Raw genomic sequence first — 27,915 nt, forward strand, 5'->3', positions numbered from 1 at the left:
GTTTTTAGGGCGAAGCAGTGTCCCTTTCTGTTAGCCACAATCGATAGTCTGTCTTCCCTCACACGCCAGCCTCCAACTGCTGCCGCGACGATGCGCCGGTGGGGGGGTCTCTTGTTGAGGGCGACGGAGCCGAGAAGAAAGGCGTGCGACGCACACGGAGACACCCGGGAGAAGTGCCTCTGCGTGAGGCGAATAGCTTCCTTTGTCAGTGGAGTCGAGGCTCCTGAAGGTTGCCGCGGAAGTTTTCGGCGTGTTCCGTTTACAGGTGGTGGAAAGGCTGCGCTGGCCTCCCGAGGTGCCAGTCTTCTGCATGTGCCCTGTCTCACGCTGCGCCCTGAACTCGAGTGCGCCGCGAGCGTAGCGACTGCGCGGCTGAATCGGCGGTGCCCGTTGTCGCGCGCGGCTCCACCGCGAAAGCTGCGCTGCTCTCAACTCGCAGCGTCGACGCGAGCGAAAGAGGTTCGGGTCAACGGAAGTGAACAGAAGGGCGGCAACAGGCTGTCTGTCTCCATTTTCCTTTCCCACGTTTTCGCAGGGGTGATGTGGCTCACCTGAAAGGCACGTTTTGCGCACATCTGTTGTCTCCGAACGCGCCCCCGGATGTGTTGCCCGGCCGCGCCGATTTGACGTCGCGGGGTGTAGGTTCATCCTTGCTTTGTGAATGTGTCTTCGTCGCTTTTTTCAAGGGTTTCGTACAGCAACCGTGATTTCCCAGTTTCCCCTGGTTTTTGTGAGCAAGCTCCTGACCCGCAAGCGGCGAATGACGTTTGCGCCGCGACCCGAGCTAGGCCAGGACGCAAGTCGGCCTGCTTTATCCTGAGCACGCGTCAGCGGTGCTCCTCCAGTCTCGCCATTTGTTTCCAGCTGCTCAGTTTGGTTTTCCTTGCGGACGTAGCGGACGAATTTGACCATCGTGAATCCCTCTGACTAGCGACTAGGGTGGGCATGGGGCTCGCAGCAGGTGCCTGCCGGGTGAGCGAGAAGGCCCTTTTCCTGGTGAGACAGGGAGCGCGCGGACCCGTGTGTTTCCTGTCAACATGTCCGTCTGCGTTTTTCCACTATGTAGTTCCGTGCCAGTCTGTACGCACTTCTGCGGAAGTTAGTATACTATGTGTCACTACAGAGAGGCAGCGCGCATGCGCGAACTGCATCGTCATCCATTCCCAGTTTCCATTCGCAGAACCCCACGCCCTGGCGTTCCAACCTCAGGGCCTAGGCAGGGTCATTTCCTTGCCAAGAGCTCTAGGCACGTCTCTTAGTAGTCCCCTCTGAATTTTCCCCGTCACGCTGCGCCGCGTGATTATGCGCTGCGTCTTGCCTCGGGGGGATCGTTTGCGAGGCTCGTGCTGTGCGCATCCCGCTCCACGGCGGCGGAGCCGCTTTTTCCCCATCGAGTCGCATCATGGTGGCAAGCTGCCAGAAGGCAGCCTGGCGGCTGGGTGTCTTCCTCGCCATCTCTGCCCTCGCGCTTGTTCTCCAGCACTCCCGCGTTGTCGCGAGTAACAAAGCTAGCGATCTTGTGTCGTGGCTGGAGCGCCGCCGTCACCGCGCGGCGCCGCCTCACGGCAAGGCTTCTGGGGGCGCGGGGCGAGGCAACACAAGCGGCATTGTGAACGGCGACAACGCTAAAACGCCTTCTGCGGGGGGGGCAGCGGCGGGCTCGGCGAGTGCGCCAGGGGGAAAAGCCGCTGACTCGCGGCACAAAAAGCCGTCGCCCAACCATGCGGCCGGAGGCGCTCCAGCGGCAGCGGGCAGAACGAACGCTGCGAACGATCGCCCGAGAGAAGGCGCGGACGATGCAAGAGGCGGGCGGCACCCGTCGCAGGACTCGGCAGGAGCACGCAGCGACGACAGAGCCTCACTGGGAGGCACGACCAGCGACCACGAACCCGGCTTCACGCTTGTCGGAGATGCCCTGGCGCGCGAACAAGAACTCGCGTTCCAGTGGAAAGAGCAGCTCCACGGCCACCGGCACCCCAAACTTATCAAATCTTTCGCGGAGCAGGTGAGAGAGCCTGTCCTGCAGCAGGCGCAGACGCATGTGCAAAGAGGAAAGGTAGTGCCCATCCAGCCTGCGGTCGTGGGAAGGGGGGGAGGGGGGGGGAAGGCGGGGTCAGGGATAGGTGACGCGAGTAGCTGTTTTGCAAGCGAACGGACCCCAGGCTGCAGCAGAGGAGTTCCACACACGTTTTTGTCCACTGCAGATAATTCACCGCAGGAGACGGAGCCTGCGCAGGGTCTTTGTTTGACTGCCACGCGCGGCTGTCCGCGGCCACACGGGACTGGACTGAACTCTTTCGGGGCCGAGACCCCCCGGCGACTACCGGGGTGCGGAGCCGTGACTCGGGACCCAGGTTTCCCACCGTTCATGAGACCGCGGGGTGGTTCTGTGGTGTCGGTGTTTCTTCACCAGAAAGCGAAGAAAATGGTGCTTGTTCTCGACTGGCACACCAAGACAATCGCGGCGACGATGAACGGCCGGCGCCCCCAGGATGAAGACGCCATGTTGGTGCAGGCCCCTCTGAAAAACTTCCCCAACGCGCGGCTGAAGGCGATCTTCGATGGCCACGGAGGCTTCCAGATCTCCCGACGCTGCGTCAATGTCGCTCACGAGTATATAGGTAGGCGTCGCCGTCGTCGCTGTTTGAGAAGTCCTTTCCGGGTCGTCCTCTTAACGTGCCAGGCCGCACACGGCCTGTGGAGAGCGCGCCCCTGAGCGAGGAGCTGTCGGGCGGGGGGGGGGGGTCTGACGCAGCTGGGGATTTAAGGGAGGGTAGGTGGGGGTTGTACATTTTAGCAGCTTGCGGGTTTTCGTGTCTTTTTTGCAGCGAGATGACACGATTCGCTGTGTTGCTGCATCGTCTGTGTTAGGCGCCATGCCAAACTTGTCGCAAGAGTCGTTCCGCGAGGCGTCTCTCCTCATGGACGCCGACATGAGGACCGACCAGCTGAAAGGAGGATCTACAGGTGAGTTTTGGGATCCAGGGGTGAAGCACAGCCTCGCTCTGCTGTTGGAGATTTAGCACTAAAATTCGCAGAAAGTCACGGTTGCTTCTGTACGCTGCAGGCATTCGCATACCGCGAGTGCATGCACGCCTGCGAGATGTGATTCGCGTCTAGCTCTAAAGCAAGGCGAACATAGTTGTCTGCAATCTGCGCTCGAGTCGCCCTATTCCTACGTCCAGTGTTGCTGAGCTGTGTGAATCCACCGTGGAAAAGCATCCGTGCGAAGATGCCAATGAAGATGCGCTGGAGACCCTGCCGTTCGATGATCCTTCTTCGAAGTCCGCTCCCGGCGCTGTGCCCCTGAACGAGAGACAAACGCAGGCACACTCGCGCGCGGGACTGGTTTGAGTGCGTGCAATTCTGACTCGCTGCCCCACGGCGTCCTTGCGGGCCAGTCGCGGACATCGAGCGAGAGAAGAGACGTGTGTCCAAACGGGAGCCCGGCGTCGCCAAAACCGCAGGCGGCACATGAGTTTGTTTTGCACGCAGTGAACTGTTCATTTGATCTATCCTTCCAGGAGATACGTAGGGAAACAGGCGACCCCCGGTGCGAGCTATTTTTCTCCAGTTTTTCTCTTTTTCTCTTGGTTGCCTTCAGGGTTGATGGTAGCCATTGAGAAGGTGGACGATCCGCTGTCTGAAGACGGACTATACTTCAGGATATACGCGGCAAATGTCGGTAAGTGCGTTGGCATGTCCGCACTTGTGGCGTACCGCCCTCCGCTGGCATGTTCGCGGGCAAAAGGGAAGCGGAGGGCGACTGACCGCATTTCAGGCACGGTTTGGTTCTGGCAGAGCAGCTGTTTGCAGCTATGTGGTGGGGGGCTTGAGAGTCTGCCGGTCGCGGACCGCTCCAGTCGCTAGCAGCGCGCAGTTTTAGGGTTTAGTCTCTAATGCGCTGCACGCGCGCGTTTCGCCGGCGTGACGTCGTTTCTCGCTGGCAAGGTAGCGGCAGTGGAACGTTTTGTTTCGTCGCGCGGTATGTGTCTCGGATGTCGCAGGTGACAGCAGAGGCCTCATCGTCCACCAGAATGGAACCTTCACGATAATGTCGAGGGATCACCGACCAACGGCGCTTGCTGAGAGAGAACGAATTCGGAAGGCAGGCGGCTTCCTGCTGCGCCGTGTCGGTGTGTGGCGCGTTGAAGGGCGACTTGCACTCTCTAGAGCGTTTGGAGATTTCGTGAGCCCGGCAATCTCTTCGTCGTGTGGTGGAGGAGGGGGGCGGAGGGCAGCCTTCTCGCATGCAGTGGGAGCATCCTTGTTTCTGCTGTTTGGCACCCGGCTCCGTTCGTTTGTCGCGCGGACTCGCGTGCAAGCCTCGCGCGCGTCCTGCGCGGGCGAACGAGTTTGCACCACGACCTGTTGGCGTCCACCTCGTCTCCGCGCTTTATACACATCTGGGTTCTCTTTAATTGCATCAGAGACGGTTGCTGCGACCGTGATGCATTTTTCTGTGTCACCGGGACAAGTTAGAGACGTTCGGTGGCGCCTGTGCAGCAATGCGTCCCTTTAGGAAGCTCGCTGAAGACTGGAAAATGACGCGGTTGGATGTCTTTGCGCGTGTCGTGAACAGCTTAGGAGAGGAGCGACAGAGCGGGGGGAGGGTCCATGCGGTGGCGGGTACCCGAGTTCTCTGGTTTTCATAGGCTCTTAAGGACCGCGATGACATGGCCGCGAGCGAGCAGAAGGTTGTCGCGCTGCCAGACGTCATGGTGTTTCGGGCGAGACCCGGCGATATAATTCTGATGGGTTGTGACGGTAGGTTTAGGGGTAGGAACTGACAGGTTGTTTGAGGGAATTCGGGCAAAGCAACGCTGTCTCGTAGCTCCTATTTCGTGCAACTGTGGGGGACAGCGCCACTTCGAGGCGGCGCGCGGCTCGGGGCGCTGCGCCGCGTGCAAGCGGCCACGCGTCGTGTGCGCGTAGATCAAAGAGTGAAATGTGTGTACACTTCCAAGATTGAAAGGTGTCTTTGTTTCTCTCATGACATCAATCGTCAAAGCGGTGGCGTTTCGCGGGGCGCGGCGAGCTCCGTCCGTGATTAGCTAACGGGGGCCGCTTTGTGTATGGGACTCAAGGCCGTGCATATGATTCTGCGCGGAGTGTCATGTGGCTGTTTCCTTTCGCAGGTCTTTTCGAGCGGCCAGAGATGAACTGGCAGTTCGTCGCTGATCTCCTCAACGAAGAGCTCGAGAGGGCAAAAGGAGGTCTGGCAGAAGTGGCCTACCGGCTCTTGGAGAGCGCATTCATGCTAGGTAGGTGCAGATTCCGCGAACGCACTTCCGAGGCGCGACGCATGATTCACTTTTTCAGACGATCTCCTACTGCTGAGGGCTTCTGATAAAGAATGGCCAAGTCTTAATACTCGAGAGCGCATTCATGCTAGGTAGGTGCAGATTCCGCGAACGCACTTCCGAGGCGCGACGCATGATTCACTTTTTCAGACGATCTCCTACTGCTGAGGGCTTCTGATAAAGAATGGCCAAGTCTTAATACTCAGCGGCAGCTCCACGACTGTTTTGTTCCACCCGCTGCGCTCAGGAAGCCGAGACAACGTTAGCGTCATGATCACGAAGCTGACGAAGAAGTCAGTGAAGACTGCAGAAGTCAAACGCTTCGACTACAATTTCACAGGTAAGCCCCGTGAGACTTGCTGTGAAGTTCAGGCCGCCTGTTGAGGCACGGATGGGAAAATGGGATTAGGTGGCGTGGGTTTGTGCGCGGCGCTGGCTGCTCTTTGCTTGAAACGCCCAAATGGAGCGCACCGAGGGGTCGGTCACCGCAGCTCATCGCGTCGCACCGCGTTTGGTCTTCGTCCTGCTTGTTTCGTTCAGGTGAACGAGTGGTTCTGCCTAGCGACTCGTTGCCTGGAAAGCCGACGGACAACAGAAGTGGTCGGTACGGTGTGGGAAGCGATATGCTGGTGACCCTATTCTAGATCACTTGGAGCCGAGCAACCCTTCAATCTGTAGAACGAGACACAGGCGCCATGATGGCAATCCTAGCCGTCCTCTGCAGGCATTTTATCAACGAGAGGTGCTGCATTCTGAATTTAGGCGGAGTTCGCGCCGTGCGACCATTCGATGTTGACAGCGCCCTCACGCCCGCGGCAACGCTTGATCGCCTTACCCTAGATAACAGAAAACATGGAGTGCGGCGACAGAACCGTCGAGAACCCTGCCACATTTCACCCGGTGCACTCATCATGTGATGTTTCCCCAGTACTACTTCCCTTCTGTCAACTCAATACTCTCGTTCGGCTAATCTAGGAGACCTCTGTGGTGGCCAGGCGATGGCGTGCTGAAGTGCGTGACGGGGGGTTGGCACAAACAGCAGTGTATGCCCTCTGCGGGACGTAGAGCTGATGTGGTTTGATGAACGGATTCTGGCTTGCGTTACTATGCAGCTTTTCGAGAGGTGTATTTTAGAGCATCCTTTAGGAATGCAGCAATCGCTTGGTGTTGACGGGTCAGAGTACGTGCAACAGACGTATTCAATGACGTCAGAGATAGTCATGCGAAGGACCTTCTGTGGGGAACGACTCGCAGAGATTTCTGCACCACCTTAGGGAGTATGGTGGAAGCGCGAGTCAGGGTGAATGTGATGTTCTCCTGTTCGCGGGTCTCCTTTTGTGGAATCAGCAGAAGGCAGACCCGCACAATGGGCAATAACTTTTTTGTCAGTGATCCTGGGCAGGGGGCGCGGCCTCGTAATAAAACCCTGCTTACGCTGATCAGTTTGCCGGATTCGTGCTTGTTGTATAGTGCGTATTCCATGCCCGCTTTCGTATCCTCAACAAAGAAACTACTGTCAGTAATAAATGCAGCTTAGAGATAGATGCCTAGTCTGGCCTGACAAAATATCTGGAGGCGACTCGCTAACAGGCCTCAGTCGTATACCGTACGGCAAGATATGGATAGCGCCATGGATTGCGGATCGTTTCCCGTTGCCACTAGTGGTTAACTCCCCATAGTTCGACATAAACGCAAACCGCGAGTTAGACCGGAACGACTTCCCCCGTCTGGGCCGGGACCGCGCGGCACGGGGCACGGGTCTCTGCCTTTTTTTGGCGTGGCGGGCTACCTGGAAACGTAGCTAGGCAGCCGGCGTAGACATACATATATATATAATCCTGTATTACGGGCTTCTACAAGTGGAAGCACTGAGGGCTAGAAGGGCGCTGGGACTGATCGCTTGATAGAAAATGCTCGTCTGGACTCCGGTATAGTATATGATACGTGGGCAGAGCTGTCCAGCCTGTTGGATCGATATCTTTTAGTTGGCACGGCGACGGCGTGCACGTGAACAGGTGGGAAGTAGGCTTGACCCACATCCCTCGCTCGGCGCAGGGCACCCAAGAGAACAGGGCGCGAAGGCATGAGCATGAGTTTCGGTGAGGTGACGAGAAATGGCGCGTATAGCAAAAGGAATTACCGGCGTTCGTCTCCACGGCCTTAGTTATTTACGACAGTTTTGTCGCCAAGATCTCAAAAGCACATTCGAGGTGCATCGTTAGTTTAAAGTTTGGCATGCCAAGTGAACATGGAGTATGCTGCGTAGACGCTGGACCTTCATCATAGCCGCGCACAACTACCGGTAGCGACGACACAAAACACCCCAGCGGCAGTAAAAAATACGCCTTTACCTCGCCGCCAGCAATCGTCTCCTGTAGTCGCATGCGTCAAATTATATCAACTTTGTAAAATTAGACTCCTGTTGACTCCCTGCAGTTGGTGGGCTGACACCCACGGCAAGGAGACGACTTACGTACGATGCTATCGACCTTGAGGCAACCTCCTACGCAAACATCAGCTGTGTCTTTTGAAAGTCCCCATTGTCCTAGACAGCTTACCGGGTTCTGTCTCGTACAGCTGCTCCGGCGCGCGGCGTTAGCAAAAAAGATACTTAGGTATGGTCGAACGAATGATCCTCACCATGTCTCCCTTGTCAGATAGCGTCAGACACATCTCCTCCGACGAAAGAATGCGATGTACACATAGCCATCATTTGACCGCCCCCCGGAAGACACATTAAACTCAAATATCCCTAATATAGGGCCCCTCTGCGCGAGGTCTACGCGGTTGGCGGCTCGGATGCTAATCCTGTGATCGCCTGTTCGGAAAAAGTCTGGGTATCTTCTACAACTCACTCAGACACTCGGTGTGGCCATCTTCTATAGTCTCCATATGAAATTTTCCGAATTGTCCTTTTCCGGGTGGTGGTATCAGTGTTGCGCGGAACGCATCCTACACGGTCAGTGCAGCTCCGCTCTTTCTAGCGTTCCCTAGGAAAAGATCCTTGTGCATAGTCAGAACATCGAACGTCCGCTGTCCCCCGGGCACACAACCCACAGCGACCACCCCGGTCGTGGGTAAGGCTTGTGCCGGGTGCAGCGTCTTCACTGTTGTTCCACACAAGAAAGCTACAGTAACCCGCAAAGGAGCTGAGTCGGCGCCTGGCAACAGACTACACTCCCCAGCGAATTCCACTGCTGTTTTGAAGAATTGGCACCATCCCTCGTAGTATTTCGCCTTGTCGCTCTGCAGGTAACAAGACATAATTACCCGCACGGGATTCAATGTGTCGTTCCTTAGGACCGTCTCCTTGCTGAAGGCCCTGGGGGCACACACAAATGCTTGAGTCTATTTGGTACCCACGTGGTACCGTTCCAGACACTTGTGTGCACCGCTTCGTGCCCACCTGCAAGGCAGCGCTACACCTCATGTGATCGGACGATTGCACAGTGCGACGAAAACTAGCAACCATCAATACGCCAGGCACACGAAAGCCTCGCACCCTCACGAAGAACGAAAAAAAGCTTGGCACGACCGAAGCGATTGTATTGTTTATCGTACAGTGTTGGTAATCCATATTCCTACGTGAGAGCCGTAACGATACACGTTCCAGAGGAGCTCTGAAGAAACAAAATCACTGGGAAACACGGCAAGCTGACAGACTGGCGCCTGCGCCTACCATCAGATTCCTGAAGATTTCTTGCTTGCCGCCATTATTTTTGAACTTGTGAGCTGGAACTGGCTTCTTTGGCGAAAAGAAAGCCAATGCATTGGCTACCTTTTGCTCGCTCCACTTAAGGAAAAGCGTGCCATTCGACACCGGGTCGAAGATCAGGTACCCTCCGTACTCGTTTCTTGCAGGGACGGGGTCCCCCCTGCGGCCACCGGGCATAAAGAGGGAAGGTGCTGGGGGCGTTCCCACTCCCGTATTACCACCAGACGCGTTACTGCCGGTTTCTGGCGGCGGCTCAGCACGAGCGTTCGCCACAGAGCATTCCTGTGCCGTGGCGTCGTCTTTCTTTGACCTGCGGAGAATGTCAAATAGTCCCATCTCTGCTGGTTCAAATGAAGGACAACACGATCGTGAATTGGATATGCTGCTCATAGCTAAAGAAAGTTACACAATACTCTACAGACGACCGGGCAGCCGGCTGAGCAGCAATTGATGGGGAACGACCGCTGCCAGGCGACGGCGTTCTCGTGTAGCTAGATGATGTGGGACTACACTGAATTGAATTGATAGCAGAGCAGTGAGTTAGCAATCGAATAGACGCATGCGACGGAGAAGAGGCTCGTAGAAAACACACAACCTTGCGAGTAAGATTAAAAAAACGCACCCAGCGTACGTCTGAAGTCCAACGAAAAACGCTCTCAGGACTTCAGCCTCACCATGTGCCCGAGCACCCGCCACACCAGAGCGTCTAACGCTCGCGCGTTCTCTTCGTCTTCTCTTGTTGGCGCCTTGCGGAAGCCACCGCGCTCCCCGCCTTCTGCGTCGCCTTCTGTGTCCTTATTTCCCCAGCCAAACCCGGAACATGCATTCACATGACGCATGAGACGCGTGGTTTACTGGCCGCCCCCCCCCCCCCGCCCCCCCCACCTCCCCGGCGGAATGACATGCCGTCACCGTTCCTCATGCCTGATGACTCTACCAGATATCCCGTGTTGGGGCGTGCTTGTGACTGCGTTACCAGTGTCGTTTCGTCTTGAGTGCAGGCCAGCGGTGAATCTGCACTCAAGACCGCAAGAAGTGTGCGTGCTGCGAGCCGCGGATTCGGCATAAACAACCGTGTCAGGCAAAGGGGAAACACCACATTCGGCTGGTGTGAGGTGAATAATTTTAGTTAGATGCGGAATGGGACAGAGCAGATTGATGACAAGCAGCATGCCGAGATAGTCTCGCGGGTCGGGCCGTGTTTCGAGGTGTTTGGTGAGCGGCGTCACAGCGGCTGACGTAGCCTTCTTTGCTGTTGAGGTGACGCGACCGGCAGCTACTCGCTGAGGAAACTACTGAAGACGGCCTGCGATCGTATGTTCATGAAAAGGAGATACAAAGCAACTATGTCCGATGCGACGCTCAAGAAGGCTCCTTAAGCTGCCAGCTTCCCGTGACAGATTCTGCTGTTGCGCAACTGGGAGAGACGTGTCCTCCGTCCGGTTTCCACCTCGACCTTGTAATACCTCGACCTTGGAATATACCAGCCAACTTCTACCCCGTATCCCCTAAGGGAGAGCCCTCCACTCGCAACGAACACCACTGAAGGGTGCCAACGCTGACGTTCGAGAACTCAACAGCCCTATCTACAGTGTCCCGGACAGAGACGGTCGCATACAACGCCCGCGACAGCACGACGTGGCGAAGGTCGCTGGACCAGCCCGGATGTGTAAGCAGAAACATTGAGCCAGGGTGTTTATAAAGCAGCTCTACAAAGAGGGAGGGACACAAAAAAAGGGTTTAACTCGGTAACAGTTAAGAATAAGCCCCTTCCAGAAATGAAATGAAACCTTGTGCAGTGGTAAAGACACCAGGCCACGAATAACGAGGTCGACCAATCCGGTGCCCCGCTCACGGAGTCTGGCAGAAACGGCGAGAACTTCTGGAGTTTTACTTACTCCCACACACCAACGACGCTATCGTTTTACAACGTTCTTGCACACCAACTGCGAACAAGGCGCTTACACATATCCGGCCTACCATTAGCACATCTCAGAAGCACTCCGGCTTTGAAAAGACCACAAGGTAACATATTCACCAGCCATCGCTCAAGCTCTACGCCATCGAAAACGACCTCGGTTGAATTCCCCTGCTCACCCCGTTGCGCCATAGCAACGATCCACCATGACACCGCCTTGTTCTCAGTTACAAGCGCTTGAGGCTATCCTCGTCCCCCCTCAGCGTGTACCACGTTCCCAACCCAAAAAACCACTATGTCGACACAGGAATCACAGTTCCTGCATCAGATGCGGGGCATATTGCGGACATGAAAAAATCTTCTCTCTCGACTTGCCAGCGTATCTTGGTTCTGCACTCCAGCTTCAACCGCGCGTTGTTTTCTGAGCCGCGCTTGAAAGCCATTTCACAAGAAGGCACCTCTCTGAGCCGAGAAGATGATCTGGAGGATCGCGGATCCCACGACAACAAACAAGAAAAGCGCGAGAATCAGAGGTCCTACAGGGTAGGAGTTCTCGCTTCGAATTCGGCTGTCAGGAACGTTGCCGCGTTTGGTGATGTTCTTGTCAAACTGCGCCACCTTGCCGGCATATTTTCTGCTTGTGCCCTGAACAGAGCAAAAAACGAACATGCACTACCCACGGAGTGACTCGAAGAGGATCTTTCCTGTCGCAATCCATTCGAACAAGGCGAATGTCAGCAACTTGCGATTGCAGTGAAATGCAACTCCAGATAAGGACAGAACACCGCACGAACGGTACATCACGCGACAGCGATTCAGGCACTCAGTTTTCCAGCACCTGCGCGCAGCCCGTCACAATAGTTGACGAGGAGCTGGCCCTCGAACGGGGTCACTCTGGTGGAGTGCCCCAGGACACCTTTGAAAAAAAAAGGCCTCCCCTGAGACCGGCCTACTCATCTCGCCTCCAACCGAGTCACCACGGCGAATGCCTCCTGACCGAGCCAGAGGAAACATCGATTTGCGCTGCTTCTGTTGACAGGAAGGGGGGCACGTGTGACGGCTGGGTGCTGGAGTAGGCGACGCCACGCGAAGCCCAACTGTGAATGAGTAGCCCGAAGACTTGAGAGGAGACGCAAAAGATATGGAAGTCGCGACATCCAACTGAAGAGGGCCCAAGAAGGAGGACATGTCCACAGAAGCAAAGAAAATCGCAAAAAGAAGGGAAAGAAGTGAGGCCCGCTTCATAAAGACTGCCCTTTTTCCACTCCCGCGAACGTCCGCAGCAGCCGTCCTCGTCCGCCACGGCAAAAAGTGAAAACATTTGTAGCATCTCAGGCGCCAATTCTCCTCCCCTGTAGCTTACCGCCATTTTTGGTAGTGCAGGGAAAAACAGTACGTTCAAGGGTACGTGGAGACGACGCAAGCGAGCACAGGTTGTCCGTGCGAAAGTGGACGATTCTCAGTTTAGAATGTATGAAAAGGTTGTTGTTGTACGCCCTATTTTCCAACAGGAACCAAGAGGCGAGTTGGAGGCCCAGACGAGAAAAGTGGAACGGAATCGACAACTGTGCGCTTCGTTTCTTGGCGATGTTCTGCAGCCAGACGGCAGGCGTCAGCGGAGGGACTACGCCGGTGGGCAACGGCACTCCGCTGTAGCCACCACTGTGCCGCCGAAAATAGACGCTGTCCCCCGTCGGGATTCCTCCAGTGGCACCCGCCGACGTGCCCGATAGAGAAAAGTCACTGGCGCCGCGAACGCGCAGCCTCTTCGATTGCCCTCCGACGCGCATTCATCTATCCTTACACACCACCCGAGAAGCGCAGCAAATAGAGGTACACACACTCGAGCGCTTTCAGTTGGCCTGAAGGGCTCTAGAGCCCAAAGAGTCGCTCTTGCTGGATCTGGAGGTGATTTGCACGAGCACACAGACTCTCATACCCAGCTTTGCTGGCTACACCAACCGCCAAACGGCGCAGAATGTGGAAAGCGGACGAACTGGGCTTACACACACGAGGAGAATAGAATGCACACCAAGAGGGAAGGCTTATTTTCCGCAGACGCAGCCTTCTTCAAGAGCCGCCAGGGAGACGCTGGGCGATGCTAGATGCGCGACATTGGTCGCAGCCTGCAAATAGCCGGCACAACGATGCACAGATGACGCTTTCTTGCAGGCGCCAGGCGCCTCACTCTCTTTGTTGGGCTTACATTCGACTTCTCACAAATACCCTCTATTCGACAGAACCGGTTCAGACATCCAACAACCACTTTTTTTTTATTTTCCGTGAAAACGAGGCGTGCGCTGTCCGCCTCCTCTTTGTCTTGACGAGCTATGCCAAGCAGGGCCTCGCCGACCGCGCAGATGCGTTCGCGTGAAGTCTTCAGTCGCTGGGGCGGAACACATCGCTAAACTTGTCGCAGCAAGTAAGGCGCAACAAGCGGAGGATCCGAGAGTGTTCATCATTGCTCGCCGGGGGTACGTTTCCGTGAATGTGACAATTTAACCATGCCAGCTCGGCGTGAGGCCGACAGTGTCGCGGGCCTGTCAGCGGGGTCCCGACGGTGTAAATGCCTTCATCTTCCCAGCACAATGATGTTAACGCTTTCCTTTGCGGTACTGTGTAGCGTTCCGAAGTTTTTCTCCTCGACTCAAAGTGTTGGTTTCACTGATTGGACGTCGTTTGCTTTGACTCAACGCAAGACTTTTCTCGACACACTACCGAGCTTCGTGTTTGCACGTGGCCAAGGAGACCCTAACATTTCACATGCGGAGTCGATCGATGAATCTGATTTCAGCGAGGAAACCGCCCAATTAATACAAGATGGAATTGTTTTTTCCCCGAGCCAGTTCGACTTCGATGCAGCGTATGACAAAGCTAAAAAGGCCAGCGAGAAACATGTGATCTGGGATATATATCATGTGGATCAAAAGATGCTGGGGCAGAAGCTGCGGGAGAGCATGGAGAAATACATATTTGACGCCTATCTTGCCCTGCGTCGAAGTGAGCCCGAGCTACGGCAAATACCTATCATCGGGAACGCTCGACTGATCCATTTCCTTCGGAGTCTCCTGACGCGGAGACGTATCAAGACTACTAAGACTGACGAAGAACTCAGCAGAATCTTCCCAGAAAGGCCCCGGCTGTTCCCGTGGATACCAGATATTCCTGTCCGTGACTCACAGGCAGAGAACCACGACGAGCTTTGAAGAACCATGCTACGCCGGAGGACAGAGCCATTCAGTGAAGTGGATTGACAATGCTCTAGCCCCCTTCCAAGAGCACAAACAGAGCGCTGACCAACTATGCAGGTATTTCTTAGGTAATGCTACCCAGCAGCTCAAGCTGCGAACGGCATTGTTTGCAATGCTGATTTCCTATTTCTGACACCAGCTACCATGAGCCTCGGCATACCAGAGCAGAGCTCTCGGAGCTCAAAGTGCCTTCTGCAGTTTTCTGATCGCGACTGAGGCAAGGCACTGTGGACAGTACAGACAGGCGCTCGTCAACAATTGCCTGTGGCAGCGACGACGAGTCCGTGTGTTCTTCTGCATGTGAGCATGAAAACTGAAATGGGGTTCTACCACCGGAGACCTCATGCACAGTGAGCGCAGCGACAGCGTCGGGAATCACACTCGGATTGGACACATCGGTACGCCCAGCACGATGTTTCGCTTTCTGTCAATTCTGGGTCGAATGCAGCGTCGCGCTCGAATATCCACCTGCGGAGTTCTTTGGTGCTGCATCTGCTTTCTGCACACGGACTCGACGATTGTTTGAAGCCATTCGCGAGAAAGGAGGCAGTAAAGACCTTCTCTGTGATTCGGGTGGGTCTCCTTACAGCAACTCGCTTCAGATTTGGCAGGGAATACAACAGCGGCCGGAGCCACCCTCTGCCCTCTTCGATCTCGTCCACAGTGAGCATGCGAACTTGACGAAGCACCCGCTGCAGCGGGTTTCTCCCCCGCGCTGGGACTTGGTTCGGTTGATTCACACCGAGCGACTCAAGCGCTTGTCTCACATTAAACCTTTTCACTCTCAGCGCTTCCAATTCAGGAGACAGTTCTCCGCCGGCTGAAGCCACATCAGGCGGCGTCGTTATCACGGAGAGGCAATCGTGTTCGCGGTTGAACCCTGAGGGGCTCGCGGATATGTCCAAATAGTGCAGCGAGGACAGCTCGAACACGGATAATTCTCGCAGGACCGGGCAATTACCGCTGCAGAGGAAGGGAGCCAGATCTGTGAGTGAACCGGCGTCATTGCCCTGCAAGCACATACACGAGCTCACACAGTCCGCCTTGCCAGTTGCACCGTTGTGCTGATGGCAGCACGTGCCAAATTACTGCTCTGAGCTGCTCGAGTATGCTTCGTATTTGCAGTGGCGAATGCAGCGACATGTGTGGCCGTCCAAAATGGTCAATGCTATCAATGATAGTTTAGTTTGACACTCAGAGTTGTTGCGTACGGGAGCGGTAAAGATCCCTAAACTAAAGACCCTAAAGAACGTACCGTGAGGCACTCGAGCTTCGGGCACTCTACATCGATGCCCCACAAGCACACAGGCCCCTTATACACCCGGAGTTTAGGCAGCCGCCACCGCGGTGCTACTGGATTTGTGTGCACAGTGCCGATGGTGCCTCCTCTTCCGCCGTTTTTGGATGCCTGAAGTTCGTCCTGCCGAACGGCGCCTGAACCTGTGACTGATTGACGCGCCCTCCCTTGGTCGTCTCTGTCTCGCGCTAACGTGTCGAGAATCAGTTCCTCGACTTTGGGAGCAGCTTCATACACGAATGACAGCACCTCTGTTCGATGCGGCTGTCCAGTGACATGGGCACGCTCAAGGGCCGGGCAGAACAGGTACGTCAAGAGGCAGCCAGGGGCTGTAAGCTTCACGAGATTAGGTAGCAGAATCGGCAGCAGCTCTGCAGACTCTTGGCAGGCGACGTCGACCAACACGACGGTCCGCTGCATCTGCGACAAACCCTCTCTAGCCTTCACGCCTGGAGGGTAGTCTGTCTTCGTATGCTGCTGGGAGTCGACAGGCGACAGAGGTCTCTGCAAGCCGTGATGACGATTGTCCCGTACGCCGCTTTCTTTATTTCCAGTGGGCCCTTGCCGATCCTTAGGATAGAGGTAAAGGCAGGCAGGTGGTTCATTGCAAGACTGACGACCGTGCTGCCAGTCATACGCAGAAACAGGCAGAGGGCAAGAACTGTGTCGATAGGCCCCCCTTCCGCCGAATGCTGGTGCCTGCGAGGGCAGCCGCGTAGTGCAGGGAGACACGCAGCCAACAGGGAGCCATGAATTGCGACGTGAATTGCCATCCGCAGCTTTCTTCTCTAGTGTGAGCTCCAAGCTTTTCAGCTGGCTGGTGCAATGACATTTGAAGAAGGTGAGGGCACATGCGCTGGGAACACAAGCAGTGAGCGACTGCAAATTCAACGTCCGAATGTGCAGCAGAAGGTGAATATCAGAAGCTGCCAGAGACGTCAGCTTCGGGAGGCAAACGAAGGGTTCTCCCACAGTTGCCGATTGGCTGCCGTTTCGAGTTCGGGACGAGGAGCGAGAGAACTCCGGGAGGATGGCAGCCTGTACGAGCCTTTCGAGTTGCGATCCAGAGCGCGAGAGGAACGTGAGCAGGATAAACCGTGGTGTTTTGGAAAGCGTATGCCCACAGCCAAGGGCGGCCTCGTTTGCTTCATGATTGAGATCCTCACTGCTTTCTGGTAGAGAAGTGTAGTCCACGAATAGGGACACCAGCCGGGGTGCTGAAAGATGTTCTAGAAAGGAGACGTCATCAACCTCTAGGACTTGCAGTCGAGAAAGCTCAATGTACCCGAGCCTCTGAAAAGAATTTTGATGGTTCTCCATGCAAATGCGATTGAGCTGTTGGGACACTCGGACTCCTCGCAGTTTCAGCTCCTGGAGGGCATCAACGCTTCGAAGCAGCAGGCTGTGAAGAGACTTTGGAATGGGCATGTAGGTTGTGTCAATTGAGATTGTCATTTGCTTCACAGGGCTCATTTCCAACAAAAGCATCTGGGTAATGTCGTGGATTGCCTCTGAATCACGCGCAACACCAATGGTAATACTATCGCCACAGTGCAGTGAAAAGTGCCGGGCGACGCGTGCTCTTTGTTCGGCCGTAAGTGTTGATGTTTCGCAGGACAGCCGATAGAGAATCCGCTCAGTTATTCGAAGAGGCGAGTGAATTGTATAGTAGCGGCTTGTGGTCAAAGCATTCCAAGCCTTGCAGACTTGCTTGATGGTGAAGATCGATGAGGGCGGGAGATAAACAGCAAGTATGTAACCCCACCACTCAGGACCCAGCGGGTCAAGCGCCTCAGTGTCATGAAGCGGAGATTCGTCGTCTTGGGCCACGAAGCGTCTGTCACAGCATGTATGGAGCATTTTGGATGTACCAGGAGTAATGCTGACTAAAAGAAAACCGTTGAGGAGCGTAGCTCTAAGGTGAGACAAACTGCTAATTTCTTCAAACGCTGTGTGCTCATCTTTCTCACAAAACAGCGAGTAAATTTCCAGAACAGCCCCTGGTGAAACAAAAGAGCGCCATGGTGACTGTCACGCAGACTGAGACATCTCCCACAAACATCAACAAGCGATGCGGGTCATAGCCGAAAAAGTAAAACAAGGGAGGCAACGATCTAGCTCAACCTAGCTAGCCGCCATATGTCGGAGACCAGTGTGCTCGTGTCCCGCGAGATCGAGACAGCCACAGTCAGCTTGAGACAGCATCACGGGAGACAAGAATGATCATGCAAACCTGACGTAGCCCAGAATTACATGTTGTCTCTTGGCGGATGCAAAAGGGGTCCCGAGACTATTTCTAAGCGTCAGATCACCCGTGATCGCCTGCCGTAACGAAGATCATGGTCTCATGGGAGTTCCATGTAGCGGCCTCGATCCGCATAAGCTGGCTGTCCACGCGCTTTGGGGAGGTTCCTCTCCTGTCGCCCCGCTTCGGGCTACTTCCTTAAAAAACGTGGTAATTCTGCAGTGGATGAGAGAGGAGACAGATTGTTTGGACGCCCTACTATATTTGTTTAACTCCATCTCTCGCGAGCACCTCACAGGCATACTTGTACGCGTCATGTAATTTTCCCTGAGCTCCTATAGTTGTCGGCACGGGTCATTCAGGAAGAAGAACTAAGCAAAGCTCTTTCTCGCTACCCAACATGCTAGGAAGCGGATTTCCTCATTTCTGGGCTCTGCGGGCATTCGGCTGAGAGGAGAGAAGGAGGCACGTGGAGTCCTGCCACCGGGGCAGACGACGCACGTACTTGCAGGGAGGTGTAAAAGAGGAGAGGCTCCGCGGCTGCTCAAGCTCCGGCATGTGATGGAATGCTTCCTGCGCACGCATAACGCTTGTTCCTGGCTGCATAGCAGGGCGTCTCTCTTTTGGCTTCCGCACAGAAGGCGGGAAAGCCCTCCATACTCGTGCACGGACTGCAGTCGGGTCATAAACTGTTGTCCCACAGACGTTCGGGGATTCAAAGCTCGCGTTATGATGCTAGAGCTAGAATAATCTCAGAGGACATGTTACTGAAGGCGGTGAACACCAAGGATCGTGAGTCCGTCGCCAAGCGGCAAATGGCGAGATGCACTCGTGGGATGCCAGGTGTGGAGCCACACCTCAGTAATGATGAGAAGAGTACGCCGGACCTGGTGTGCAACAAAGGCATGGTGTCATGCCGCGGACAAAAACATATTGCACCGGAGCCGCAGCAGCATCAACAGGCTAAACGACCCTTTGGGAGGCTAGCAACCCAGGGGAGATCGGAGTTTTTGTAGAGGCCGAGACTGGGTCAACGCTCTGTGGTGTGGTAATAGGCTTGATGTTTAGGAGGTAACGCACTGCGTGCTTTTAAGTCCTTCGGGTATGACCGCTGAATCAATCAGTATGTCTAGCCGTTTTCCTTCTAACACTGCTCAGGCGGCAAACAGCCAAGTACGTATACCTTCTACAGTAAGGGCAGGGACCGGGAAGACGTTAATGTTGAAATGCAGCACAACCTTCCGGCGTAGCCTCGTGCTACTCTTCTTCTAGCCACCTATGGGAATTGAACCCACGACCTTCGGTTTACAAGACCGATGCTCTACCACTAAGCTAAGGTGGCCTGAAGAAATGCCGCGTTACGCGCACACGCGCTACGGTTGGGGGAAGGATGGGAGTTCATCGGCACCTGGCAAACCTGAAAGCGCTAAATAACCAACACGATAGGGTACTCGTCTGCTGCAAAGAATCTGCTCGACTGACGACGCGAACGCGTTTGGCGTGACCGTAAAGTGCAGTCAACTATAATACAGCGAACAGCGATGGTGGCAACGTCAGCGAGGCACTCGCCTGCCCGCGTACTGTCTTGAAGTCAACATTGTGCCACCGTCTAAGTAGTGTTGCTGTGACCGCTACGTTCTGACAACGATACCATCGTGTTTCCCGTCAGACCGTCAGCGTCACTGCCGGCGATTATTTGGCGCCCACCGGTTAAAGCCGGGCTCAATCTGGCTTCTTCAGGAGCTCTTCGCTGGGAGAAGTGCCCCTCTAAAATTAAGTTTTGACAGCCACAATATTTTACTGCTCGTTCCACTCTGCCTTGCATCGTTCCTGAATGACTCGCATGCCTGCGAGAAGAACTAGCATGCGAGCCTGCGAGAAGAACTAGCATGCGAGCCCGCGAGAAGAACTAGCATGCGAGCCTGCGAGAAGCGAGCATATTACTCTGCACCTTTACACCGCACCAGGGTTTCGTGTGCGCCCACGCAATTCTTTATGTAATTATTGTGACGGCTTTCTACTGACAGAAGAAGGGAAAGCGGGTGGTCTGGCCGTGCTTAAAACACCGGAGTTTGTGTCGGCGGGATTCTCCAAAGGTGTCACTCCTAATGCTTCGCGCGGCCTCTGTCCGTCGAGGACTGGAAGAGGAGGAGCAGTCACCGCGGATGGCTCATAGATGACTGATGGCAGCCCTCGTCGTTCGGTTTGCCTGACTACTCTGAAGGCACTTCAGAGTAGTAGTACAGCAACATTCTATGCAGTTGCTGCAAATCCTACGGTCGCCAAGAGAGGACGGGCACGTCGGACGTCCGTGCAGCCCATCAATCCCGGGGATACCATGCACCAGTTCAGTTTGATGCGCCGAAACGCGCTTTAAGATTTTCTTGGCTACAAATCGCTTGCTGCTTCTAGATCGGCGACGTTCGGGGGCGGCAGTGCCAAACTCGTCCTACGCTCATGCTAGCATCAGTGGTCTCAGTCAAGCGCAGTAGGCGTCCGCGTGTATGGCTAGATCGCCGGTCAGACCGCGACTTCCATTGGGCTTGATTGAGGATATTGATAACAAAGAAAGCAAAGGTAGCGGTCCTCTCTATCGTAGACAAGGCAGCGCCCCCTGAGTATTCCAGTCTCGTCACTAAAGTCATTTGTTTTGCATGGGTGCGAGCTATCTGATTCGACAAGCACCTGCTTGTTCGGCACATCGAGATCGCGGATGGCCATCTGCGTCAGCAAAAATCCCTCTCTAGCGAGTTGAACACTCCACTCGTGTGCGCGTTAACTGCTTAACAGCCGTATGCGTAGCGGCGCATGCATGGCTGAGCACCCGGAAACTTCGGCGTAGCAGGAAAGCTATCGAGGATTTGGGCTGCGCGCGCTCCTGTTTCGTGTCAAACGCTTGCCTACACGACATAAATCCACTCTCCGTCAGCGACAGAAGTGAGGATGGCGCCACACAGCGCAGCAAGCCCTCCAAGCGGGCGGAATGCCCCCGCATCTGACCGCCGCGACTATGACGTTCTTCAGCGGCTGGCAGCGCTCGAGCAAGCGCACAAGGCGAAGGAAGCGGAGGAGTTCCTTGAGAGGGTCGAGGAGGTTCACGAGACGATCCGCGGCCTCATTGACGGCACCGTCGACGCCAACGAACTCGAGCGACAGGAAGAGCGCGCAAAGTGGCGGGAGAAAGCCAAGCACATAAAGAAGGAGGTGAGCAAAAGTCACCGACGAGTCTCGCTTTGCCCCCAAGAACTGCCGACCAAAGAGTGCTGTTACTCAGAAGCGCAGCTGGTATAGTAATCTGGAGCAAGCGCACCGAGCTAAACTTGCGAGGTTCTTCAGATGTGTCTCTGAGTTGCTCAGAGCCCCAGATATTACTATTGAGTCGCGTGCAGTCTACGCAGGGCAATTCAGACCCGTCTGGAGCGGCTGCCTTGACGCTGCGCGTAGACGACTGTCTGCCCGTTTCATGCGATTTTCACTTCGAGACCGAGAAGCGGTCACCGACCTAACGGCGACAGGAACTTGCCACGCTTTGTTCAGCTGGCTCTTCACTGGATCGACTACATGTTTGGTGCGGGGATCTGGGGAACTAGGCACCACGGGATCTGTTTTTTCTGGTGAACTGTGTGCACGGCTGGAGAAGCTCAAGATTTTCCCAGCCTACACGACAACGCTTGGCAGAGCCCCCTCTGTTGTGCACGCCGACGCCGTGGCGACTCGCGTGTGGCTCGTCTCGCTCACTCATGCGCGCGCGCAGCTGTGAGGGAGGGTTCGACTGCGCGGCTTCGGATCCTAGCTCAACCCGTTGACGCCGACAGAGGACTGCTTGCTACCTGCAAACGAGAGAAAAGTGCCTTTCCGTTTTCTTCGTGGGGAGCGCGCTCACGCGAGACGCCGCCCTTCTCACTGTGAGCTGCCTGCGCCTGAGTTCCGCTCGTTCAGGAAGAGCGCGCGCGAGAGCAAGAGGCGCTGGCGATGGGATGTGAGGGCAAAGGCGAGAATGCGAGACGCCCCTACACGTTCTTCTGTCGCGCCTGCCTGGTAGAGTTCACCCTGCCGTCGATGACGGACTGCAGCCGGTGTGGGCGGCCGGTCATGACGCGGGAGGCGCGTTTGGCTCAGCTCGAGGAGAAGGTAGGACTGCTGAAAGAAGAGAAAGCGAAGCACTTGACGCGAAAGGCGCGGTGGAAACAGTGGCTCAACACGCGCAAGCACGTGCGCAGGAGCAAAGTCATCCACTACCAGACCTGGGAGATCTGGGAGCCCTCGACCGACGAGGAGGAGCGGGAGAACGCGGCCCCCATCACCCCTGCCAACGACCCCACGTTCCAGGCGCTAGAAAAGGATCTCAAGGCAAGTGAGACTCAGCGACAGAGCCGCAAGCGCGCGGCGATCCGCTGCAAAGAGCGGGGAAACTTGCTCCTGAAGAAAGGTGACCTCGTCGGCGCACTCGAGGCCTACGACGAAGGCCTAGAGCACCGTCGAGACGTCAAAGAGCTGTGGACTAACAAAGCGCTCGTTCTCCTCAAACTCAAGAAGTACGAAGAAGTCTGCCAGGCCGTCACCACCCTCCTCGAATACTGCGAAATATTTGAAGACGGGTAAACGAGACAAACGGCGACAAAACACGCCGTCACACGGCCGCCATTCACATTCTACTACACCGGGCACGGATCATTTTCTAAACCGCTACAGGGGTATCAGCAGTATCCTCTTTGGTGACGCAAACCCAGAAACGCATCTGTCCCCAGCGTAGCATATAATCGAGGAAGGCAGAGGCGACAGTAAGGAAATGTAAACTAGACCACACCTCCAAGCAGCGCCACACGCCTCCGTGTGAAGAGAAAGAAGACACCTCAGTAGCGAAACAGGTCGGGGGGGAGAGATCTTTTAATCCCAGCGCAGCGAACAAATTACGTGGCCCGCGATGCTGGACTGCAGCCGAAAAAGGCTCGTAGAATGCATGCTTTGAGAGTTGGAGCGTGTGAGTCGGCGCGCCCGCGTCGTTGCGCTCCTGTATATTCGGTGAGAGCGGTTGCTGCTCGACCCCGCAGCGACTTGCCCTCACGAAGCTGCTTTCGAACTTGTGTCACTTCTTCAGGCTCGCCTGAGTCTCCGCAGCTCGATTTATGAAAAAATATTCTCGACTCGTGTCTCCCGCACATAAACAAAATATACAGTTCTCGTGTTCGTATGGCTAGCCATACAGGCACCCGACCAGTTGGAAATTTTAGTGCCAGCAGGAATTGCAAACATACTAGTCATAGCAGTGACACAAGCTCATTTATCTCCCGTTAGACCAAAACTGACGTCCGCAGCGCCCTCAACCCTCTTCGCCCCGACTCAATGTACCTTAACGTGCTATGAATTCCTCAAACCCGCTTAAAATAGATTCTAAAGCCCACTGTTCTGCATATCTGTCCTGACTGCCATATCTCTGTGGACCCATGGACACGCACGCACCAAGGCAGGCAATAGAACTAAACATACTCTTGTCTTCGTAATGCAATAATCCAGTCTGCTGCCTTGGGATGTGCCTCGCTGGTGTGCTCCCTTGAAGACAAGTGCCCACCCGCGCGGTCGCGCGCCTCCTGCAGTGACAGTGCAAGGCCGAAAGGCTTCCGCCACGCCAGTCTCGCGGAAGGATGCACTCGCCTTCAGGTTTCGGTTTCTCGAATCAGCCGCGTCCTCCTCTCTCGGCCTCTCCCTGGCTGCTCGCGCCTCCGTTTTTCTTCGCCGCGTCGCGCTGCCAGATGCGAGGCCTGATTTCCGGTATGCGGCTCAGTATTTCTTGCACTTCTTTTCTTTCTGTCTCTTAGGTACGAGAAGTCTGCCGCCGCGTGCTTCAAAGCGCTCTGCAGGCGCGCGCTCGCCCAGCGCGCCCTCCATCGGTGGGAAGAGGCTCTCTGCGACTTCCGGCAAGCGACGCGACTCTATCCAAAAGACTGCGACGCAAACAGCCTCCTCAAGGAGACAGAGATGCAAGTCCTGCGACTCCGCGAGCTTGACAGCGTCTTCAACGAACGCCAAACGGCAAAAGAAAGCAACGCATGCACCGCCGAAAAACGGCAGTCGCGCCCAGCGCCAGTGTCGCCCCCTTTCCCCTCAGCCTCCTCTTCTGTCGCTCTCGCGTCTATTTCCTTCGCTTCAGCAGAGCAGACAGGCGGCTCCCAGACAGGGCGGTTGGTTCCTGAGACGCCTTGGGAGGGTGAGTCGGCGACGGCCGCCGCCGCGCTGCCCGAGTCTGCGGCTGAGGGGGAAGCTGCAGTGCGAGGGCGAACGAACACTGAAGAAGCAGACGAATCAAAAAGACTCGCGATCGCAGGCGAGCGCGGAAGTGAACCAGACGCTCCCGCAGAGGCAGACAGCGCACACCGGGGCGCGCACTCCGGACGGAGACGAACTGCGAAGGAAACAGACGCGAAAACCGCGGGGACCGGGCTCGAACAAGAGAGAGATACCGCAGAAAACACTGCTCCGGGACGTCTCGTGGCTCGGTGCTTTAGTTCGGCCTCTACGGCCTTCCCGTCTCCGCGATCTCCCACAGCGTGCTCTCCCCGCTTCCTCGCCTCTCCGCCAAATTCTTCGCCGCCTCCTGCTCCTTCTTCTCATGAGCGTCCCTCTCCTCTTTCTTCTTCTTCCTCTGCGTCTGTGTCGTCTCGCTGCGGTCAGGTCTCTTCGCCGGACGCGGGGGCTCGAGGCGCTGCTTGCCCGCCGGGAGAGGCGGGTCATCCCCAGCCCGCGCTCTTGCAGCCGCCCGCGGTCAGATCGCTGCATCGCCTCGACGCCGTGCTCGGCGACTCGCTGCGGCGTGGGCGCACGTTCGCGTCTCTTTCGGGATCCCGCCTCCAGGAGAGCCTCCAAATCCTGAGAGAAGACGCCACGGCGCGCCTGTGGTTTTGGGACTTTCCGCTCGCGCTCTCCCGCGGAGTGCGTCAAGCCGAGGAGGAGGAGGGAGAGGTCGGGGGGGAGAGGGAGGGGGAGGAGACGCAGCACGCGAAGGAAGCGGCGAATCCCCAACCAGGCCCCGCGAGTGTCTCCGCGGAGCTCCACGGCGCCCGCGACCAGCCAGGAGGCGCGGAGGAAGCGCGCGAGGCGAAAGGAGGCGAGCAGCGCGACGCAAGCCGTGCCCGCCAGGGAGCGGTGGCTAGGCGACGCGAGAAGATCGGCGACACATCGGGGAAGATCATGTCGCCACGCGATGTGGCGATAGAGGAGATCTGCGCTGCCGCCAGCCAAGTGCGAAGGCTGCAGCGAGAGAGAGAAGAATGGGACCTGCGGAGCGACTCCCACAGCGGGCAGCCCGCTAGCGAGCCGGCGGCGGAGGCCCAGCAGGGGACGCTGGCGACGAGTCGCACGCTCCAAGTCCTCGTCGCGTGCGCGAATGCCCTCCGCTGCCTTCACTGCGTCTGCAGCTTCACCGAGGCGGCCGCATCCTCCGCCGCGGACGCCGCGGAGAGCCCGCCCGAGGCTGCTGCCCAGGAGGCGCCTTCTGGCCTGCGGAGGTCGTCGTCTCCCTCCGCGAGCCCGTCAGCGCCTGTTTCGCTTTGGGAGGTCTGCGACGCGAGTGCCTCTGCGCTTCTCACGCTCCTCGGCGCAGTCCGCGCCGCGGGGTCCGGCGCCGCTCACGGGACCGCGCCCTGCGACCGCGAGGAGCTCCTCGCGGTCGCGACCGCAGGGAGCAGCCCGAGCTCGACGGCGAGCCCCGCGCCTGGGGGGGAGGGCGGCGAGGGCGCCGCGCTGGGCGACGTGAAGGCGCTTCTGCTCGGCCTGCTGCATGCCTTCTCGCTGCAGGCGATGTCGCGGCGGAAGCTCGTGGAACACCTGCTTCGTCGCAGAGATCTCGGCGCGCTGATCCTCGATCTCCTCGCGCAAATGCGGCGCCGCCCGCGGGTGCCTCTCCGCGCGCGCGAGGACGCAGGAGCCCTCCTTTGCAACTTACTCCTCGAGCGCTCCGTTCAGGTCTTCGTGGCGGCATCTGCTCGCCCGTCGGGGGCCGCAGGCGCGCAGGCGGCGGAGGGCGACTGCGGGCGCCCTCGCACAAGCCGCGACGGCAGCGCAAAAGGGGCGAACCGTGGAGCTCCACGAAGAAGCCGCGCGTGCGGGAGAGAGGTCGCGCGCGAAGGCGACCGGGGAGTCCCAGAGAGCGCGGAGTCCAGGCGCGTGGAGAGCCAGGCGGAGACGAGGGAGGAGACGACCGCGCAGGAGATACTGCCCGCGCTGTGGGATGTCGTTCACTCGCGCGTCAAGGCCCTGACGCGGCGGCAGGCGCTGCAGGCGAGACTCGAGCGCATGGTGCACGAGGCACTCATGGACAGCGGCGGAGAAGAGGAAATCGGAGACGCGACAGACACCGCCAGAAAGATCTGGCGGGAGTTGGATGCGCTGCAGCAGGAAGCCACAGAAGGCGCTGCCGAGAAGACCAGAGGATTTGAGCGCAGGCGCCGCTTCGCGGAGGCGCTTGGGCGGTTGCGATCGGCCGCCGCAAGAAAAAACGACGCGTCGCTCTCGCAGCTCCTTGCAGAGCTCGCCGAGGACGCGCCAGAGACAGACCAAGTCAGCGCTGACGTGAAGCAGTGCCTCTCAATCCTCACGAATCTCTCCCGACTCCCTGCGTTGCGCCTCGCGATTCTGAAGAATCTCCAACGGCCCCTGTATCAGCTCACAAAGCTGTTGGGCGCATGCGCGCCCTCGTCTTGGGAGTTGCCGTCCTGCAGACACAAGCCAGATTCGCCCGCCTTCAGCGCCTTCAGCGTGCCCACACTGCCTGCGGCGGAGTTCCTCGGGCTGCTTGCCAATCTGACAACACCTGGATCTGCAACACGTTCAACCCAAGAGGACGAGGCCCTCGGCGCGCACCAGAGGCAACTCCTCGCAGACGAGGCGATCCTGACTCTCCTTCGAGCGTTTATCGCGGGAACGGAGTCCGGAGGAGATGAGGCGAACGACGCGAGAGCTCGCGTCGTTCGCCTGATCTCGCAGCGCGAGGCAGAGCTGCTTATCACCAGAAGCCTCACGCTCGCTTGCCGATTGATCTCTGCGGTCGCCACCAGCGAGAGCTCCGCCAGCCGCAGCCCAGGCGCGGGCCTCTGCTGTTCCTCTCCGTCGCGTCCACCTTCGCCTCCTTCCAGCGCGAGCTCCGCCTCATCTCTGACGTGTTTCTGTCGACCTCTTTCCTCTGGGGATGTCGCGCGCGCACTCTGTCCGCCGCTCTGCAGCCTGCTGCGACTGCCTGGCCCCGCGGAGAGCGGCGCAGCGAAGAGCGAGCGGGAGGGAGAAGCAGGCGACGGCGTCAGCGTCGTCACCAGCCACGCCGTTCAACTCCTCTGCGCACTCGCCCAGCAAGCGCCCTTTCTCGCCACGGCTGCCGAAGCTGAGGCGGCGCTGCAGTCGCAGCGCGGGGAGCGAGAGGCGAAGAGCGAAGGCGAGAGCGCACCGGACTCCGAGGCACGACGCGCGGCGCAGAAAGAAGAATGCAGGCGAGGCGGCTGCGCGTCAGCCGAGACGCAGCCGCAGGACGACGAGAAGAGAACACCGATGCGACAAGAGAAGAGCGTCGAAAACGAGGACACAGAGCGGGGCGCGCGCGACGCATCGCCGCACGCGGAAGCGAGTCTGAGGCTGACGGCGATCCTGAAGCGTGTCTGCGACCTCCTACAGGCTGTGGCGCCGCAAAAGTACGCGGAAAGCGAAGACGAGATGAAAACGCCGAGAGCTCTCATACGCGGAAACCTCCTCTTGTTCGTTGGCCTCGCCGCCAAGGCGCAACTCGCAGCGACCACCCGCAACTCGGAGAAGAAGAGGGGTCAGCTGAGCGTCGCGCAGAACGGAAACCGAGGCGCGCAGGAGGGAAGCACGCCGCCAGCTACCTCCGCCACAGGCCGCGTGGAACCTGAAGCGCGAGCGGCAGAGACTTTCAGGGCCCCAGATGCTCGCCACCAGACGGATGAAGCGACGGAGAAAAGAGATGGCGGAGACTGCGTCCTCGAGGCCCTGGATATGACCGGCGCGATCTTCTGCTGCATCGAGGCTCTGCGGAAAGACGTCGGCGGCCCCCAGCGCAACGCAGCCGTGACGCTCGCCGCCCTCGCGCAGGTCGCCAAGTACAAGCCCGCGATCGTCGCGCTGCGAGGCATGGAGAGCCTCATGCAGATCGCCGTGCCTCTGCTGCTGGGGAAAAAGTGAAGGC

The 27,915-nt window shown here is 57.3% G+C and overlaps 6 protein-coding genes and 1 non-coding gene across 7 annotated transcripts; 3 read left to right on the forward strand and 4 right to left on the reverse strand.

The window, feature by feature from the left end:
- Positions 1-1,402: 1,402 nt before the first annotated feature.
- On the forward strand, positions 1,403-5,947 carry BESB_027180 (protein phosphatase 2C domain-containing protein; the record flags this gene model as incomplete). The annotated part of the gene is made up of 9 exons (XM_029361392.1): positions 1,403-2,005; positions 2,414-2,621; positions 2,872-2,967; positions 3,605-3,685; positions 4,008-4,189; positions 4,656-4,767; positions 5,139-5,268; positions 5,555-5,643; positions 5,844-5,947. 9 exons carry the CDS (start codon positions 1,403-1,405, stop codon positions 5,945-5,947), a joined length of 1,605 nt encoding a protein of 534 aa, XP_029215292.1.
- Positions 5,948-8,255: 2,308 nt separating this feature from the next.
- On the reverse strand, positions 8,256-9,354 carry BESB_027190 (uncharacterized protein; the record flags this gene model as incomplete). The annotated part of the gene is made up of 2 exons (XM_029361393.1): positions 8,256-8,549; positions 8,983-9,354. The coding sequence occupies 2 exons, from the start codon at positions 9,352-9,354 to the stop codon at positions 8,256-8,258; spliced, it is 666 nt and encodes a 221-aa protein (XP_029215293.1).
- Positions 9,355-11,380: 2,026 nt separating this feature from the next.
- BESB_027200 (putative ribosome associated membrane protein RAMP4) lies at positions 11,381-12,305 on the reverse strand (the record flags this gene model as incomplete). Its single annotated transcript, XM_029361394.1, has 2 exons — positions 11,381-11,581; positions 12,300-12,305. The coding sequence occupies 2 exons, from the start codon at positions 12,303-12,305 to the stop codon at positions 11,381-11,383; spliced, it is 207 nt and encodes a 68-aa protein (XP_029215294.1).
- A 1,219-nt stretch (positions 12,306-13,524) lies between these two features.
- On the forward strand, positions 13,525-14,142 carry BESB_027210 (uncharacterized protein; the record flags this gene model as incomplete). Its single annotated transcript, XM_029361395.1, has 1 exon — positions 13,525-14,142. One exon carries the CDS (start codon positions 13,525-13,527, stop codon positions 14,140-14,142), a length of 618 nt encoding a protein of 205 aa, XP_029215295.1.
- Positions 14,143-14,251: 109 nt separating this feature from the next.
- Positions 14,252-17,344, reverse strand: BESB_027220 (uncharacterized protein; the record flags this gene model as incomplete). Its single annotated transcript, XM_029361396.1, has 3 exons — positions 14,252-14,278; positions 14,775-15,197; positions 15,443-17,344. The coding sequence occupies 3 exons, from the start codon at positions 17,342-17,344 to the stop codon at positions 14,252-14,254; spliced, it is 2,352 nt and encodes a 783-aa protein (XP_029215296.1).
- Positions 17,345-18,999: 1,655 nt separating this feature from the next.
- BESB_029520 lies at positions 19,000-19,071 on the reverse strand. The gene has a single exon. It is a non-coding gene; the product is annotated as a tRNA-Thr (tRNA).
- A 1,601-nt stretch (positions 19,072-20,672) lies between these two features.
- BESB_027230 (tetratricopeptide repeat-containing protein) lies at positions 20,673-27,911 on the forward strand (the record flags this gene model as incomplete). Its single annotated transcript, XM_029361397.1, has 3 exons — positions 20,673-20,933; positions 21,669-22,327; positions 23,546-27,911. The coding sequence occupies 3 exons, from the start codon at positions 20,673-20,675 to the stop codon at positions 27,909-27,911; spliced, it is 5,286 nt and encodes a 1,761-aa protein (XP_029215297.1).
- Positions 27,912-27,915: the final 4 nt, after the last annotated feature.

This window comes from Besnoitia besnoiti (assembly GCF_002563875.1).
Source record: "Besnoitia besnoiti strain Bb-Ger1 chromosome Unknown contig00015, whole genome shotgun sequence".
NCBI lineage: Eukaryota > Apicomplexa > Conoidasida > Eucoccidiorida > Sarcocystidae > Besnoitia > Besnoitia besnoiti.